Source organism: Zalophus californianus, chromosome 4 (assembly GCF_009762305.2).
Source record: "Zalophus californianus isolate mZalCal1 chromosome 4, mZalCal1.pri.v2, whole genome shotgun sequence".
NCBI lineage: Eukaryota > Metazoa > Chordata > Mammalia > Carnivora > Otariidae > Zalophus > Zalophus californianus.
In genome coordinates this window covers 122,904,819-122,923,419 of record NC_045598.1, presented here as the reverse complement: position 1 = coordinate 122,923,419, position 18,601 = coordinate 122,904,819, and the positions used below count along the sequence as shown (strand labels likewise).

Sequence of the window (18,601 nt, the reverse complement as noted above, 5' to 3'; positions counted from 1 at the left end):
GGCTGAGTAGGTTCCTAAATTCCTAACAATAACATGAGTTATTACTCTGCTGCTTTCTCTCTTCCTGGTACTGTGTTAAGCACTTTCTATGTTCCTGGTACTGTGCTAAGTACTTGATATGTATCAAGTTATTCAGCCTTCACACTAAACCGAGCAAGAGAGTAATCATTTGACCACCTACTTAGTGTCATAGCTGGGAGAGGAACTCTAACAGTCTGACTCCAGAGGTGATGCTTAAGTATTACATGATAGGCTTCATTTTAAAAGATCTTAGGCAAAGGACCATGGAATAATTTAAAAGTTAATACTTCACCAAATTTTGCAACTTATCAAATGACCAATTCACCGAATTACCAGTTTTCCAAAAACTAGTCTCATTTATATAATTCCACAACTGGCAATGTATTTGAATAACAATTTCTTTTGTACTTGGCAACTAATGTATTATGCATGATATGAATGTTACGGTTTTTTAAAAACAATACTGTAAACTTCTTTCTTCTGATACATTGGTTTGTTGAGAACAAAGATTATTTGTATGACTGAATTTTGGACTGTTACGAGATGAAAACTATATACCTCACCCTGCAATGGGGACACAAGGCTGTACATAGAGATATAGGGAAAGAAATCTCTAGATATACAAACACATCCATTGGCATTTACCTACGCAGGAAGTGTTAGGACAACATATGTATTCTTTTTCTTAAAATTTACGTTTTATTTGAGAGAGAGCGTGCATGTGCGCATGCACAAGTGGGGGAAGGGGCAGAGGGAGAGAATCTTCAAGTAGACACCCTGCTGAGGGCAGAGCCAGACATGTGGCTCTACCCCATGACCCATGAGATCATGACCTGAGCTGAAACCAAGAGTCGGACATTCAACATACTGAGCCACCCAGGTGCCCCAATATATGTATTCTTTTTGACATGGGTTATTTTATTTATAATTCAACCGAAACAAGAATTAAAAAAGAGATGACTCCATTTTTAAGACATACCTTTTGGTTATCATGGAGCATGCCTATATGCTCATATATCCAAATACATATACTTGCAGTATGGAAGACAACTTCCCAATATATGCAAAAATTACTCTTTGTAATTATCTAGCTACCTTTTTATTTGTTGTACTTTGCTTATGTTCAGTACACATATTTTAAATCCCAATTTACATAGATAAAGCCTATAAGATGAAAAAAAAAGTCCGTGTGTTCTAAGTAGCTTCCTGAATATTTCATGGTTTTACAAAGATATTTCAGTGTTTTTTAATTGAAATGAATTCTGGAAGTCTTGCAGTCTATTTCTTTCTCATTGAGCAATTAGTCTATAACATGAATTATTTTTACTTCCTGACCTTGTTTTCCAATTACCAGAAAGGCCATTTATTCATTTATTCACATGTGCATCAATCAGATATAGTATTATGTACAATATGTTAGACTTATAATTTTAAAAAAGTAGATTTCCTGGTCACTCTTTGTTCCAACAGTTTCTGGAGTTTAGTATTCATTTCCAGAAGAACTTTAAGAGAGTAATGTGGCATCCCCTTCATTTTAATGGCTAAAAAAGCAGAGTGAAAGCAAAAAAAGATATATTGAACAGTTCAATCATTTACCAAGCACTTGCTCTGTGTTAGATTATGTTAAGCAAGTCACATATATTATATAATATAATTCTTAAAGACAATCTGAGTCAGGTTTTTACATATGAAGTTAACTATGGGACAAATTAATGTCCCAAGTCTTCATACCCAATAATTGGTGGAGAGGATTTAATATAGGACCAATTAAATGGAAAATGGACACTCTTAACTGTCATGCTGAGTAAAAGCTCAGGAAGGAGGTTTATAGTGACATAGCAGGGAAATTTTCCTGTTAACAATTCAAATTACACAAGTTCTTATTTGTTTGCACATGAGCTTCGCCATAAAAGTCCCAATAACTAAACTGTGGACCTAGCAAATTAACTTGGCTTTCTTTTTTATTTTTAAAAGCAGTTTTGAGTTAATTTCCAAAGTTGGTATTTATTCAAAAAATTTAAACTAGCTAATGCTTTTGCATTTAAATTAACTTAAAACTGCCTAATTAAATTACTGCCCATGAAATAATAAAGATTTAAACAATTCTAGGGCAGAATCTCATTTTGGAATTTCTATGTAAGATTTAAAATATTTGATATAGGAATAAACAGGAGGAAACAGCAGATTCTAGAACAGTACTTTATGCTTTCTGCTTCATTTTGTCTATAGTCAAAGAAACACAAAAAGGTGCATTCAAACCTACAACTGACCTTGGTATCCACTGTCCAGTCCATCCTATAAAATAATTTCATCCAGTATCCTTTAATTCATTTATTCTTTGCTCATTCGAGTGTAAGTATCTTTAAAGCCCCATGCATACCGGGAGAGACCTAGAATACAACGATGGGTAGGGGCAATGAGCCTGCCAGCAGGACACGGGTGAATGGAACGAGACAGGCTAGAAGCAAGGGCTGTCGCTGTGCAGAGCGCTAGGGTGGAAGGTGTCACCAAGATCCATGGGAGCAGAAAGGAGGAGGATGCTCAGGCAAAGCTCTTAAGACATGACCATTCAGTGGAAGCATTATTAAGAGTTTTCCAAGAGGGCAAGGAGAATAGGGCATTCCAGGCAGAAAGTACAGTGTGTGCAAACAGAGGAGGCAAGAAACAGCATGTGGTCATTAGAAAACACAATAGTTGAGCATGGCTGGTACGAGATAGGGGAGCGCGGTGGGCAGAAGAGGTAAGCAAAGGACCAATTTTATGAGCTTTGATTTTCCATGCCAGGAAGCCAGAAGTTTGCCGATAGACACTGTAGAGCTTGTTCTGCGTGGTCCTTTACCATAACCATTTTCATAAGGGTTTATGAATTTAATTCTTTAAATTCAGCTGTGATAAACCCTGTTTGTTGTCAGAAATGGCAGTAACTTACACTCTGTGTTTCAGTGCTCCAAAATGTCTGTTACTTTGAAATGGATTAAATTTAACCGGCATTATGGGTGATTGTTTCAGCCAACAAAGGAGGCTAATACTAAGAATACTGCAGGTGAGTTGGAGAAAAAATCTCCTGCAATCAAAATCTCTTTCCCTGCTCAGTGAAAAGTCAGTATGAATTTCTGATCCAGGACTCCTTTCATTGCCACTGAAAAGTTGGTGCCTCCTGAGGCACACCTTGACTAACCTGACATACGCCATATTTGTTTTCTGACTTTTTCATACTAGAATTAATCCCAGGCCACCAGTGGTAGATCCAAACCAAAGGATTCATGGAAACAACTCAGGGATGAACTGCCCGTGGTGTGAAGAAGGTAACATGGCCTAGCCATCCTTCCAATAACAACGTGATCTTCCCATCAAAGGCAGTCTTTGTGAACAGATTTCGCATGCTTGTGGATTAAGGACTCTTCAACCATTTCTCCCCGGTGGACAATTTATACCCATGTTAGGTATAATTTATATCATGTTAGAACAAGAGGTAATCTGGAATCCCACACAGGTAACAATATTCTGTGATCAGCTGAGGTGGCAGGGCAGGATTATTTTCAATATCAAAATTTATACCAGCAATGCCACCATATAATCTGGAATCTGGTGGTGAAACAAAGGATAATAATGATAAATCAACTTCAAGAACCTAACAATAACACATCCAGTTCTGCCACTTAACCATCTGGGTTCCTGGGGTAGGTCACTTAACCTCTCCTTGTCTGTAAAATTAGGGATGCTAACACATACCCATAGGTATTTGTGAAAATTAAACCCAACAGCATCTTTAGTATGGAGGCCTTTCCCATCAATTCATTGCTTTCTTTCTCTTCCCGTCCTGGGATATGGTCTTAAATAAGATGGCAAACCAACAAACAAAAAAGGTAGAAATTTGATTGCCACCCGCATTAAAAGAGAAAATCCACATGAGCAAAAACATGGATTGTTTTTCTAATAGATTTTTCTTGAAGATTCTTAAAGATCTAAATCCTCCTTCTCCTATGCACAAAAGGGAAAAGGGGGAGAGGGAAGCAAAGAAAAGACACCAGAGAAAGAAATGACACCAGTTCTATCATGAATGGACTCTGAACAGACAAGGAACTACATGCGGAAAACACTCCTTTCATCACCTTTCATCACTTCCACAGACCCCTGGTCTGTATTTGATCACCAACATGCCCACACTTAAAACAAGGTAGAAACCTAATGGTAGAAATCTAATAAATAGGATTTGAATGAATAAGTTAATGAAGAAAAGGAGGAAGAAAGTTAAGAAAGTAGGGGCACCTGGCTGGCTCAGTCAGAAGAGTGTGTGACTTGATCTCAGGGTCGTGAGTTTGAGCCCCACATAGGGTGTAGAGATTACTTAAATAAATAAAATTAAAAAAAAAAAGAAGGGAGGGTAGGAAGGGAGCAGAAAAGGGGAGAAGGAAAGAAGGGAAGGAGAGAGGACAGACTGATTGTGAGATCCATGCTTGGTCAGGTGGTCAGCCAAGGATAGTCTTAGATTTTATCCGGCTAAGAGCTAGCCAAGAGTTTTAAGCCAGTGATTTAGGAAAATGCAAAGGACACACTGAAAGGTAGGAAGGCTGAAAGCAGGCAGGAAGTCCATATCCTGGGAAGAAAAAGCAGAAGCTTCAACCAAGGCAGTAGCTGTGAGAGTGTGTAAAGCTAGTATGTAGAGGGCATGATTAACAGGACTAGGTAATGTCACTAATGTGTACCAATAGCTTCATTCCAGAAAGGCGACTGGTTTCACAGCCACCTGGCATTTGGGGCTTCCGCAGAACACCAACATCATAAAATAAAAAGTCTGCAGTGAGTCAAAGTGCTGTGTTTACAGCAACAAACTAGAAAACAGAATCCAATATAATAGTCTGATATTATGCATATTGAAGTGTTTTATGCTACAAGTCCTACTCCATGAGACATCCTTCTAGCAGATTATACAGTGCCTTAGCAGAGGCTGGCTTTCAGAGAATAAAAGTAAAGCAGAAATTGTTTAGTCCCTGCAGCTGGCTGAGTGATATCAAACTTCCCTAATGCCCCGGGCAGCCATTTTGAGTTCAGAGTCGGCTGTGGGCCAATTATGTTCACCTCTGTGATATGGGGAAAGATACAATAAAAAACCAATTTGAGATTCAAAATAGAGAATTAATGCATTCACAGGAAAATGTGTAGCTTTATTTGTTCCATAGTTGTGCCTGGATTAAATCAAATTTGAAAGAGGGCATATGTTTAAGTCTATGGTTTTCTTCTAGTGAGCCAATGTCCCTGCATTGCAAGAAAATACTCACTAATCCTACTGAACACTGTATATTTATTTAGGCTCAATGAGTATTTTAGGTATGTTATTCCTAGTTACAATCACTCATATGTGGACATCCAGACCACAGCCAGATCTCCTACTCTATCCAAACCCTGTTTTAGATTTCCTTGTGAAACTTGAATTCATTTACACAGTGTGTTGGACTATGTGTCTCACACTTACACTCATGTTGCTTTGATCTCACTGTAAACATTCACTGAGTCATTTTTCCCACAGATTAGTATCTCCAAACAGAATTCAATACCTAAAGGTTCGAACAGCAATACCACATCATATCCAAGGGAACAACTTAATGATATTTCATTAATCTTCTTTTAGTAATTTTGTAGCGAGAGACAGGATAAAAATAAAACTTACCACCACAATATATCGAGGTCTGTACTGAATGGTTCCAAACAAACCCAATATGACGACTATTATATGTAGAAAATTTCCAAGAATTGGTGCCCACTGGAAGCCAAGGAAGTCAAAGATTTGCCTCTCCAATGCTGAGAGCTAAAATAAAGCAAAGAGAGTCCATTAGCATCTAATCCTAGCATCATCACACCATTTTAATATTTATTTCATGCCTAGAGAAGTCTCCAGATTCAATTTCAATCACACTTATGGACATCATCATCACTAAAGTTGTGACACCCATTTCATGTACTGTTTTATGCAACTTCTCTCTGAAAATATGCTAAGACAACTTTGAGGTTATAAAGTATAATGAGATTTTAAACCCATCTGGAGAGCTTGACATATACTCCTTAAATCATTTTCTCAGTAGAAAATCCTGGCAGATATTTTAGAGTATCATATTCTATGATATGAGTTCATCATTTTTTTAAAAAGATTTTATTTATTTATTTGAGAGAGAGTGAGCACAAGGGGGAGGGGGGCAGAGGGAGAAGCAGACTCCCCGCTGACGGGGTAGCCTGACATGGGGCTTGATCCTAGGACTCTGAGATCAGGACCTGAGCCAAAGACAGCCACTGAACTGACTGAGACATCCAGACACCCTGAATTCTTAATTTTTTTAAAGATTTTATTTATTGAGGCACCTGGGTGGTTTAGTAGTTAAGCGTTTGCCTTTGGCTCAGGTTATGGTCCCAGGGTCCTGGGATCGAGCCGAGCATCGGGGCTCTGTGCTCTGCGGGAAGCCTGCCTCTCCCTCTCCCACTCCCCCTGCATGCATTCCCTCTCTCGCTGTGTCTCCGTCAAAAAAATAAATAAAATCTTTTAAAAAAATTAAAAAAAACAAAGATTTTATTTATTTATTTGAGAGAGAGCGTACAGAAGAAGGGGGATGGGGCGGTGAGGGAGGGACAAGCAGACTTCTCACTGAGCGGGGAGCCTGATGTGACTGGATCCCAGGACCCTGGGATCATGATCTGAGCCTGAAGGCAGTTGCTGAACTGACTGAGCCACCCAGGCGCCCCCTGAGTTCATCATTTTTTTAAGTAAAATGATTGGTTTAGTATAACACACTAGAAAAAATTAACTACAGGCTTGAATGCTAGAACTGGTATATGATTTTGGAAAAAAAAAACAAAAACAAAAACCCAAATCTCCTACTCACCCCTGCCTTCTTGTAAGAAACATAAATTACCAAATATGTTTGGTTTCTCTGCTTTCACTAGTCCATCATTGATGATAATGACTAACCACTTTTTCAAAATGAAGCTTACTGATTTATTTAGCTCAGGGCTCAATGATCCCATGTAAAACTAAGTCAAGTAATTCCTTTGGATCATATTTTATTGAGATCATATACCTACATGAAAATTCATCCAGATTAGGCAAAATCCATTTTGAATAGAGAATTAAAAATTATGGGATCATTACAATTGTAGACTTGCCACAGTTTATTATATTTGCATTATATACAATTATATTTTAATCAATTATACAGTGTACTAAAATATACACTTAAATAATTGTGTATGATTGATGAAACAGATAAATTTCATATAGTCCAGTGAATGCCAATAATGTCATTATCATATTTAAATGATATTTATTGTATTCTATACCTAAACATTTTATAGTTCCACCTGCTGTTTTGGACACTAATTTTACACACTTCAGGCATTTTTCTAGATTTGCTTTGATAAAACAGTAATTCTAATAAAATGATCCAACGATTAGCTATGTTGACGGCACTAGAAACTGCAGATTTTAAATGAAAATGGTACCCTAGGTATTTTTCTAGTTATGTGGCAGGTGTATGCCTGAATAGCTTTAATTTCCTTGGACATAAAGAAATGTCCTCCATCCAGAAAGCTGAATTTACCTTGGTTAAAATTCACCTTCAGCAAGCTGTGGAGGAGAAGAGAAACGATCAAACGCCTAAAGAGAACCACACCAGAACCACATTCATTTCATGGGCATTTCCTGATCATCAAATGATCTGTCACCATCCCCTGCTCACACAAATGAGAGGATGCACAGACATGGCTAAAATGCAAAATAATCAGAGTAAGGTAAGAAGCAGCACCATATTTTCAGTTTTCAATCCCGTTTGTCTGTTCATGACTCTAATTAGTTCCCTGGAACGTTCCCCTAAAAATGCAGCATTTTATTTATTGGCCCATCAGCGATGTAAATATGCAGTTTTTTTTTTTTATGTCCAAACAGGATGGATGTGCTCAGATAAAAAAGAAAGCTTGAAGAGCAGCTGCAGGCAATTTATTCTGAAAAGCAACCCTATTTTAAAGCTGTCGCGCATCACAAAAACCTTTAAAGTGAACTTTTCAAACAGAGGAAAATCCATTTTCTTTTCTGTCAGAAGATGCATGGATAGCATTCTCTTTTATGATATTAAAGAAAACACACATAATGAAAGAGAAGCAGAATTAACACCACTTATTAGAAAATCTGCTTGCTTTCTTGGAGACACTGTATCTATTAAATTTATTCTCTGATAACTTACTTAAAAATGATTCATGATGACTTAAGATAAGAGCACAAATGAAAGGCCAGAAAAAAATCTAAACAGGGAGGGGATCATATCGAGGATTAAAAGAGAGGCAGCTTTAATAACTCTTCAAACCATGAAAAGTAAGTTTCAGTAGTTGACCCAGAACAACAAGGGGTTTGAACTGCACAGGTTCTTATATAAGGATTTTTTTCGGTAAATACAGGATGGCACTGTAAATGTATGTTCTCTTATGATTTTCTTTTTTTTTTTAAGATTTTTTATTTATTTATTTGAGAGAGAGAATGAGAGAGAGAGAGAGCACACGAGAGGGGGGAGGGTCCGAGGGAGAAGCAGACTCCCCACCGAGCAGGGAGCCCGATGCGGGACTCCATCCCAGGACTCCAGGATCATGACCTGAGCCGAAGGCAGTCGCTGAACCAACTGAGCCACCCAGGCGCCCTCTTATGATTTTCTTAATAACATTTTCTTTTCTCTAGCTTACATTATTGTAAGAATACAATATATAATACATAAAACATACAAAATATGTGTTAATTGACAGTTTCTGTTATTATAAGCCTTCCAGTCAACGGTAGGCAATTGGTAGTTAAATTTTGGGAGAGTCAAGAGTTATATTTGAATTTTCAACTGTGGGTGGGGAAGGGTTGGTGTTCCTAACCTTCCTGTTGTTCAAGGGTCAACTATGTTGTATTTTAAAAAGTCAACTAACAACAAAAGCCCTTCCAAAATAAACAGAACACCATTGCATTTTTTACTGTATTGTTTGATCTAATTTCTAAGTTAAGCTATTTTGTCATTTAGTTTATAGGCAGATATCTTCTCTCTAAATGTCATAATCTCTAGAGACACCACTTACTCCTTAGAGCTTGACATTAATAATAATGACCCAGAGCCACTAAATGAAGTTAAATGAGATCCAGGTTGCTTTGTTAACTCATAGAGGATGGATTTATTTTAGAAAAATCTCTGTCAAAATGGTTCTCATCAGTGGAGCAGGCCTGGGAGTACAGACTGGGTGCATCTCTTCCCAAATTCATGGTCAGTGACTTCAAGTCGGAAACTTGACATCAACCATTACGGGAATATGTACAACATGGACATTGGGAAATGCTAAAAATCGGAGTTTTGTTTGTTATGAGAATCTATTGTTAAATGTTACCTGTGCACCACTGAATACAGCACCTAGAAAACAGTGGTTCTGATTCAGAATGGTAATGAAAGGAAGTGATCAAATGTGCACTGTAGCATGAACACAAAGCACCCAGACCTGATGAGCACAGAAGAATGGAGGGCTCAAAGATGGTACCAGCAGAGATGCCATAACTAAGAAGAGAATGACCGAGACATCTGAAGAATTTGAGGTATAAATGTAGAGAATTCAAGAAAACATAGGCAATAAGACTCCAGAGAAAGCAAAAAACCAACTGGTCACCTGTGTAAAACAGGAAGCAGTGGTCTAAAGAACAATGAAATAATTTCTAAGTGAACCGTAAAGTAGGTAAGACTCTGGAAGCTGTAAGAATATGAGGAAAAAGGATATGTTTCTTTTCCTAATAAGATAAAAAATAAATTCAATCAGAATCTTAATAATAATGGAAGGAAAGATGAGAGATAGAAAGAAGGAAGGAAGGAGGGAAGGGAGGAAGAAAGGGAGGGAGGGAGGAAAGAGGACCAAATCAGTGATGCAAGGAAAGCATGGTTCAAAGATACCAAGCAAATTAGAATGGGGAGTTATTTTGAATGTAAATATGAAGAAGCCATTCAAACATTTTCCTTGAGTGGCAGAGGGATGGGAACCATTGGAACTATTGGAGAGAAATGTAACCCTAGCTCATACTTGGGGCTGCATGAAAAATAGTCCATACTCATTATAATGTAAATGTTGCTTACTGGATTATAGCTTTCAGGATAAAATTGTAGAAAGTTTGAAGGTCTTCATTATGCTTATGGAACAAAATGTAAGTGCGATTTGATCATATAAAGCATATTTAACAAGAGTTGGGAAATGGTTTATGTTTAATGTTCTGTATGTATGGCAATGGGAATGGAGTGTGCTTTAAACTTCTTTCTGCAGGGTCAGGCACTTCCTTTTACCAGGCTCCAAGGTGGGAATATTCCCTATAAATCTATGAATCATTAACTGCAACCCACTTTAACCACACATACCAATAATTCAAGAAATATTTGCTTCCTTATTTTATGTCCACACAAATAGGAGCACCTTTAAAACACAGTAACTTTTTTATTGATCCATATATTATGTTTAATGATTCACATGGTATTTTGCTTAACTGCTTGTAATTATTACTAATTGTGAAAATTAATTTATACTTAAAGAGCTATAAAAACTCCAGGTGACCAAACATTTCCCTAGGCTGGGTCTACACAATAAGCTTCTGCTCAAACAAAAGCTGGGTTAGAATATTCATTCTTAAGGAGTGAGTACCTTGGAGATTCAACTTCCCAGTAAGAAAAGTGAGCTGGCTTTTGCTCTCATTCCCCTTGGACTTTTCCCCTACTCACCGGAGGCAGACACAATAAAAAAGATCAAAACAAGGTTTTTCATGTTGGCAGAATCATAAGAAAGCATTTAATCAAAGCATAGTTCTATAAAAGACTGAGAAATTGAAGCATATTGTATGACTGATATTCTCATCTGTATAACCTCTAGCCTAGGGATTCCTGCAGTCAGTATTTTATAACCATGAAGGATCAAATCTTTCCTTAAGTGGGAATTTAAAAGCTCTAACATTCCTGTTAGCTAAATTGATATACCTCAGGCCCTTTCAATTAAGTTTTGAGTTACTAGAGTAGGTTTCTTTGTGTCTAGGAAGTCCATGTAGCCCTCCTCTCCACCACCATCATCCTTGCTTCCCCTGCTCTAAAATCTCATGGCTACTCAACTCCCAGAGGATTTTTCATGCTTGGAGGTGATAATACCCAACTTGTATGCTCACAGACCTGTCCTAGGCCAAATTATGGTCTTATATTTCAAGCTATACTTTGTGAATATTTCTTCATGGCTCTAAAAAAAGGATCAATAGCATTTATATAATGATTCTGTTTCATAGAGCCATGCCACAAAGAGTTCTAACAACCTGGAGATTTACCACTATGCTAAAGTAGGCGCTATTCCAGAGAAGTTTCTGTGTGTTTGTAGATAGGTAACCAAGCCTTAGGAGGTATGTGTTTCTCTTCTAGTGTATCCAAGAATTCTAGATATGGCCTGTTCGTGATTTGGTTCATCCAATAAAGACAGGAATAATGTTAAGGGCTTCACAATTTCTGCCTGGTTTTGCATTATCTTTGGTAGGGGTAGATGGCAAAGGTTATTCCGTTGAATCTAGAAACCAATCATTTAGTGAAATGAAGAAAGCCAAATCAAGTTTAATATATCATCTCCTTTTTCTGTTGCTTGATTTTTAGTACCTTCTCCAGTGGCTGAATGGCTATTAGTGTTTATGTAGCTAGATGTGGTGGAACCGTGAATGCTAGGGGGAGTATTTTTCCTTAATGCCAGGTATGACTAAGTTGTTCGTCGAAACATTACTAGGAGTTCTCACAAATCTTCTCGCACCTATAGGAAGGTTTCTTTCCAGAAAATCTCATTGAAGTAGTATTAAAATTCAAAACTTATGATGTAGGTATTAGGATTCTGATGTAAGTCCACAGAAGTAGCTCTAAAGCTCTACCAACAAGGAATAATGGAAAGGAAAGGACAAATATTTCCAGTACATATACTAGGATACATACATCTCAGTAATATCCTATTTGAAATGTATTTGAAATGAAAATATTATGAATAAGCCCTTATTTTTGGCCTAGAAAATAATCACTTTCATGTCAATAATGAGGAAAATTACTTGGGCTATGTGCTACTTAATGATCAATAGCAAAACTCAGCACTTAAGTAGCAGTTTTTATTTTCAAGTCGCTCTATTAACCAAATTCAAGATACTCTGACTTCTTCAAGAAGAATTAATTGAAAGAGAATTTGTAGTAGTTGGTCTTTCTAGAGTCCAAAGTATGCTTTGAACGGCAGGCATTACAAAAACCACATGATACCAGATCATATATGAAATGATTAATGAATGTAATGCAGAAAGACTGGAGAGACAAGCATAAAATAGTTTCAAAAATACTTTTAATCCAATCACTAGAATGTCATCGGTGATTTCTTTTTAGATTTAGTTTTTTGAACCTAAAACCAATTATCTTTTCTTTTGTGTAAATTCATTTGCTCAGCATGTACCACTTCACAGTTGCTAGGATGTAGGCTCTGAGGGTATAAGGATGAATGGCAGAATTCTTGGACTGGAGAAGTTAGTTCATACTTTAGTGGGGAAGAAAGACATAGACCAAATAATTATAATAAAATATATATACTGTGGTACAGCAGTGTTCAAAGAGCTAGAGGAACACAGAGAAAAGTGATTTAACCTCTGCCTGGCATGACCAGCATGTTTAAGACACCTTTACAAAAAAGGTGCCTATTGAGCATGGTTCCCAAAGAATGGTCAAAATTTTTCATGCAAAGAAGAGTGGGGGCAATTAGATTAACAATGAAATACAATTAAAGAGCAATTACTTAAACAATCAATTAAATAATTAAACAATTTGTTAAATTAATTAAAGAACAATTAAAGCAAAAGGCACAGCAGAACATTTCAGAGTGCCATAAAATGCCAATTTTAGTTCCACTAAATTTAAGTCCACTGTCAGGAATTTATCTTAATTGGACAAGTCGAGGCAACATTGCATAGTGTTAGGTACATAGACCCTTGAAACAGCCTGGCTGGTTTCAAATCCCGACTGTCTCTTATTAACATGTGATCCTGGGCAATATACTTAAATTCTCTGTGTCGTGGCTCCTCATCTGTAAAATGATAGAATCTATTTCATCATGTTGTTTTGTAGACTGAATGAGTTGATATATATAAGACACTTAAATCTGTGCCTGATGCCCATATATATGCACACATATCATACACAAACATATGTCTGTGTGACATATATGTATATGTGTGTATACGTGTGCATATATACACTATATCTATGTATCTCCATCTATCTATCTATCTATATATATACATGTTTGCTCATATAAGGATGTTCACAAAAGTGATGTTCATAATGAAGGGGGATAGAAAACTAAGTGTCCAATATTATGACATATTAAAAGTATATGTTGGTAAGATGAACCGCTACATATCCATATAAAATAATGTAGATCGATATGTATTGATTTAAAAAAAACTGATCATAATATATTACGTAGGACAAAATCATGTGTACATATAATAACATTCTACTTGATAACAAGAAACGTATCTAGTCATTCAATCAACATATTTTGAGACCTTACTAAGTTTATGAAATGTTTGTGTAGCTATCCATGTAAATCTGTGTGTAGAAACATACAACATTAAATCCACTTGTCTAAATTGTAACCGAATACTGGAATCTTAGTCATTTAAATGTTATTGCTATTCAAGTTTTTCTAAAAATTTTACTCAATGAACATGGATTACTTAAGAAAAAGATTTGTGCTTTCTCCCATCATGTCTCTCTCTCTCCCACTCTCTCTCTCTCCCCCTCTCATTCTGTGTGCGTGCATGTGCTTTCTACCTTAATCCACACTATTTTACATGGACAGCATACATACTGAAACAAAACGTCAAGAAGCACGTTTAATCTCATGTGTGCCATAGTCTGGTCTATTTTATTTTATCTCATTAGCAGTGCAAGTCTGGACCAACTAAATTGATTTCCAACCTACCAGTTGGTCAAGAATTGTTGTTTGCTAAGCACTGGTATAGCACACATGCTGTGGAAGATACTTCATCAGGGGAAGATGAAGAGCAAAGTGCCTGGCTAAAGAGTTTGTGATTTACCTTGTTAAGAAGCCATTAAAGGTTTTATCTCTATTTATGCTCTAAAAGAGTTTCATAAACTATGAGTCTATGAAACTCTAAAAGAGTTTCATAAACAGCACTATGCTTTAGAAAACCCCTCCATCAGAGGTTTGGAAGTGTTTTTATCCTGTTTTGTACTGGGAATAGAGCGGTAATGGGGGTAAAGTAAGACTTGGATTGAAGGTAGGGCACACGGCGGAAGGTATTGCAATTTTCACATGAGAGACGATGGAGCCCTGAACTAAGAAGTAAGACAAGGGAAATCAGAACAGAGACAGTGTAGAAATATTCAAGAATGAAACTTAATGGCCACTTATATGTGAGAGGTGAAGGAGAGCCCAGGTCAACTTGGTTTACATCTTTGCTCTGACCAAAGAAAACTTGGGGGGTGAATACTGTTACAGTCATTAAAAGTGAGGTGAAAGATTACAGTTTTGAAGCTGATGTGTTTGAACTCCTTACAAATCTTACGCAGCATCAAATTACATATTCCAACTGTGGGCTTTCCCTATCCTTTTTTTTTTCTTCAAAGATGGATTACAACCTAGTGTGGATGGTCCACTGGTAGACTGTGACCTTGATAATAACTCAAAGCAAGGAACTGTGAACTTTGCCACTGAACTCAATACAGGTACGGAAACCTCCTCCTTTCTGTCAATATGTGCATAAAAAGTTAACTTAGGTTAAGCCAAATATAATTTGAATAACTGAAATAATAGTAAGAACTGGGTAAAAAACATGCTCTAAGGGAACCTAAAGCCTACTAAAAATAACTTCTCGGTTACCTACTGTGAGGGATTATTTTAAACGCTAGTCTTCTTATATCAACCCAGTTAGCTTAGCTAAATATACAAAATTTCAAGCTCCGGGGTTTAATGATAAGAAACGAGCTTCTTATAATTAAGTAAACTTTTAAAATGCATTGGCAGCAAACATTTTAAAAGTATTCTTACATTTACCAATAGGTTCTTTTTTTTTTAAAGAAGATTTTTATTTATTTATTTGAGGGAGAGTGAGGGCAAGAGAGATCACAGAGGGAGAGGGAGAAGCAGACTCACCACTGAGCAAGGAGGTGGATGTGGACCTGGTCAGATCATGACCTGAGCCGAAGGCAGACACTTAACCGGCCACCCAGGCGCCCCTTTACCGATAGGTTCTTATCCAGAGAGTGGTTTTCATACTTGTTTTCTAGTGCTGTGGACACTGATACAGATGCAGGACAAACCCATGCCATGAAGGAACTAGGGGGAGGATACTCTCGTTGAATAATACTCTGAGTAAGAATTCCGCAAAAATTAGGCATAAGGGAATAATCTGTTAGTATTTGTTCAAGGATGTCCCTTGACCTCTAAACAGTGTGATTTCATCATTTGATTCAGCTTCTAAGTATCCTTCCCCTGCCAGAAATTATCCCACAGCCTAACTCCTCCAATTTTGCCAAGCAGAAGCCGACCTTAAAAAATGCAGTCCCAGTCCATGAATAGCTCAAGCCAGGAATAAGGCAACTATTTTAGCAAAAGCCCAAAGTGTCAATTTGTTACAGAACAGTGATTGAAGATTGAATTTCAGTCCTCCAGTGGAGCCATTATGGATCCAAGAACACTAAAGTTGAACCCCCTAGGCTGGTGACCTATACAATCCCACAAACAGCTGGTGAGAACATGCCTGCCATGGCATTTAAGACTCCCATGGAGGTTTTACTTAAATGGCAACCCAGCATGAGAAGACAGAAGAGAGGGTTATGGGCCAAAAGTTTCTTCAAGGGCCTTTTCACATTTTTATTTGTAGTAAAGACCACCTGCAAGAATGCCTTCTTTCAAGAATTCCTTTAAAGTATCATTTCAGCAAGAAGTAGATTTTTCATTTAGGAATGAAATTAAATGTTTCTTCTTTAGAAAATGATACAGAAAAAAAAAAACAAAAACAAAACTTGAACATGTCAAAGCATCCATGCTATAGAGAAGCTCTTCTCATTTGAAAAGTAGAGTGTACAGTTAACATTTAAGCAAGAAACAGTTGATGGTGTTAAAGTAGGTTAACACCATGAACTGTTTCTTTTTCTTTTTTTTTTTTTTAGGATTTTATTTATTTATTTGATACAGAGAGACACAGCGAGAAAGGGAACACAAGCAGGGGGAGTGGGAGAGGGAGAAGCAGGTTTCCCGCCGAGCAGGGAGCCGATACGGGGCTTGAACCCAGGACTCTGGGATCATGACCTGAGCTGAAGGCAGACACTAAACGACTGAGCCACCCAGGTGCCCCTGTTTCTTTTTCTTACTATGGTTCTTTTTGCCTTTCTCTCGCTGTATGAATGCACTATGTAGCAGCTGCTTGAATATTCTGTTGCTGTCCATATTCTGGGAAGGGTGCTTGTAGGTGCTGCAAATGGCTGACAGTGGAACATATGCTTGGTGGTAGAACTAGTGAAAACCTCAGACAATGTTTGAGGTGTTTCTGATGTAAACTTGCATTGCATTTTCTTCTTCAGAGCTATCACTGCCCAATAGCTATGAGCTAATTTGGTGAGGTGGTCTTCATTAACTTGATATGGGTGACTTTCATCTTCAAAGTTTCAGGGGACAAACTGATTTAACCACTTTTTAACCATGCTCATACTTTTTGGACATTAAGATGTTTCTCAAAGGATCAGTGAAGATTGATCAGCCTCTTAGGGCCCAGTGTTTTAGATTGTAAGTGTACAAACAGACTAAATAAAACAGAACTTATCCTATGATCTGTCTTCTGGGCCCCCTCTTAGTGACAGGGGTTGAGTAAGTGTTAATTTTATGAGTTCTGGTGCAGGTATGCCGATCATACAGAGATACACTTTCAACATCTTGAGCTTTTATCACAGTCCCACTCATTCCCTTGCTTCTACTGAGGATCCATAATTGTAAAGTTCTGTGTAGGGATAATACTTTTCCCCACAATTTATGTACAATTACTATAATTACTGTTCCATACTGAGCCTTAACATGCTGATATTACAGAACATATTTGTGATACTTTGACCTATGTCTCAAAGAGCTTTATATATATTTTTAAAGATTTTATTTATTTATTTAACAGAGAGAGACACAACGAGAGAGGGAACACAAGCAGGAGGAATGGTAGAGGGAGAAGCTGGCCTCCTGCTGAGCGGGGAGCCCAATGTGGGGCTCCATCCCAGGACCTTGGGATCATGACCCGAGCCAAAGACAGACACTTAACGACTGAGCCACCCAGGTGCCCCTCAAAGAGTTTATATATTAAAACAAACGAAGGACTATTGTTTTTACAAATCTATTTCCCTTTCTGATAAAGTTAGGGGAAGAAGAGGGAGCTAATATTTGCTAATCACCTACTGTGTGGTAGGTATTACATTTTTTATCATATACAAAAAATACCCTACAAAGAGGGTATTTTTGCTTTCATTTTACACAGATTTAAAGGGCAACTAATATACTCGAGAATCAACATGAGAACCTAGCTCAGTCAGGCTCCAGAGTCCAGATTCTTTACACCATAGTATGGCCTTGCCCTGAAGGTGTACATTAATTCCTATATGGCTTAAATTTTTATCAAAAATATATATATACAGTTTATAAAGTTTACAGACATCTTCTCATTCGTGCCTGCTTCATGAATTTGTTTTCTGATCTGTGGTAGCAAGATTGTAAGAATAAATTCAATAATTTCTAGGAAGTAATTCAACAAAACAGGTAAGATTTTCTCCTGCAGAAAGATGGAGGAGGCATACTTTTCTGTATTATTCTGCTAAGTACATCTACAAACCTGAGACATTACATGTTAAATAAACATAAGACTCTGAAAGGTGGAGAGAAGAGCAACCTGAGGAATAATGAGATAGATGGTGATTTCCCTGGGTTTTCTTTTTGCTCCTATGCTCCAGACTTGGAATTATAAAGCTGGTAACTCAGAAATGCCAGTGGGTGCAGACAAAGAAGTCCTTCAAAACTTGTTCTCTCTAGTCTAAGGACCAGGAAAAGGGCATTGCTAGCTCAGTAAGAGAGAAAGTTGTCCAGGTTTTAAAGTCACTTGTCATACCAAGAACCGGGAAGAACCATGAAAAAGATAATAGATGCCAACATGAAGAACAGAGAGATGTTAAAATTATCTGACAAAGATTTTAAAGCAGCCATGATAAAAATGATTCAATAAGTAATTATAAGCAGGGGCGCCTGGGTGGCTCAGTCATTAAGCGTCTGCCTTCGGCTCGGGTCATGATCCTGGGGCCCTGGGATCGAGCCCCGCATTGGGCTCCCTGCTCAGCGGAGAGCCTGCTTCTTTCTCCCTCTCTCACTCCCCCTGCTTGTGTTCCCTCTCTCACTGTGTCTCTCTCTGTTAAATAAATAAATAAAATCTTAAAAAAAATAATTATAAGCATACTTGAAACAAATGAAAAATTAGAAAGCCTTAGCAAAAAATAGA

The 18,601-nt window shown here is 37.4% G+C and overlaps 1 protein-coding gene across 3 annotated transcripts in view; it reads right to left on the bottom strand.

Annotated features, from left to right (window-relative positions):
- The window catches only part of NKAIN3 (sodium/potassium transporting ATPase interacting 3), a 608,438-nt gene that overhangs the window by 274,679 nt on the left and 315,158 nt on the right, over positions 1-18,601 (bottom strand). For all 3 annotated transcript variants that reach the window (XM_027572733.2, XM_027572739.2, XM_035727341.1), the window contains exon 2: positions 5,690-5,827. In XM_027572733.2, coding sequence (XP_027428534.1) covers positions 5,690-5,827 — 138 coding nt within the window. The remainder of the gene's footprint in view (positions 1-5,689; positions 5,828-18,601) is intronic.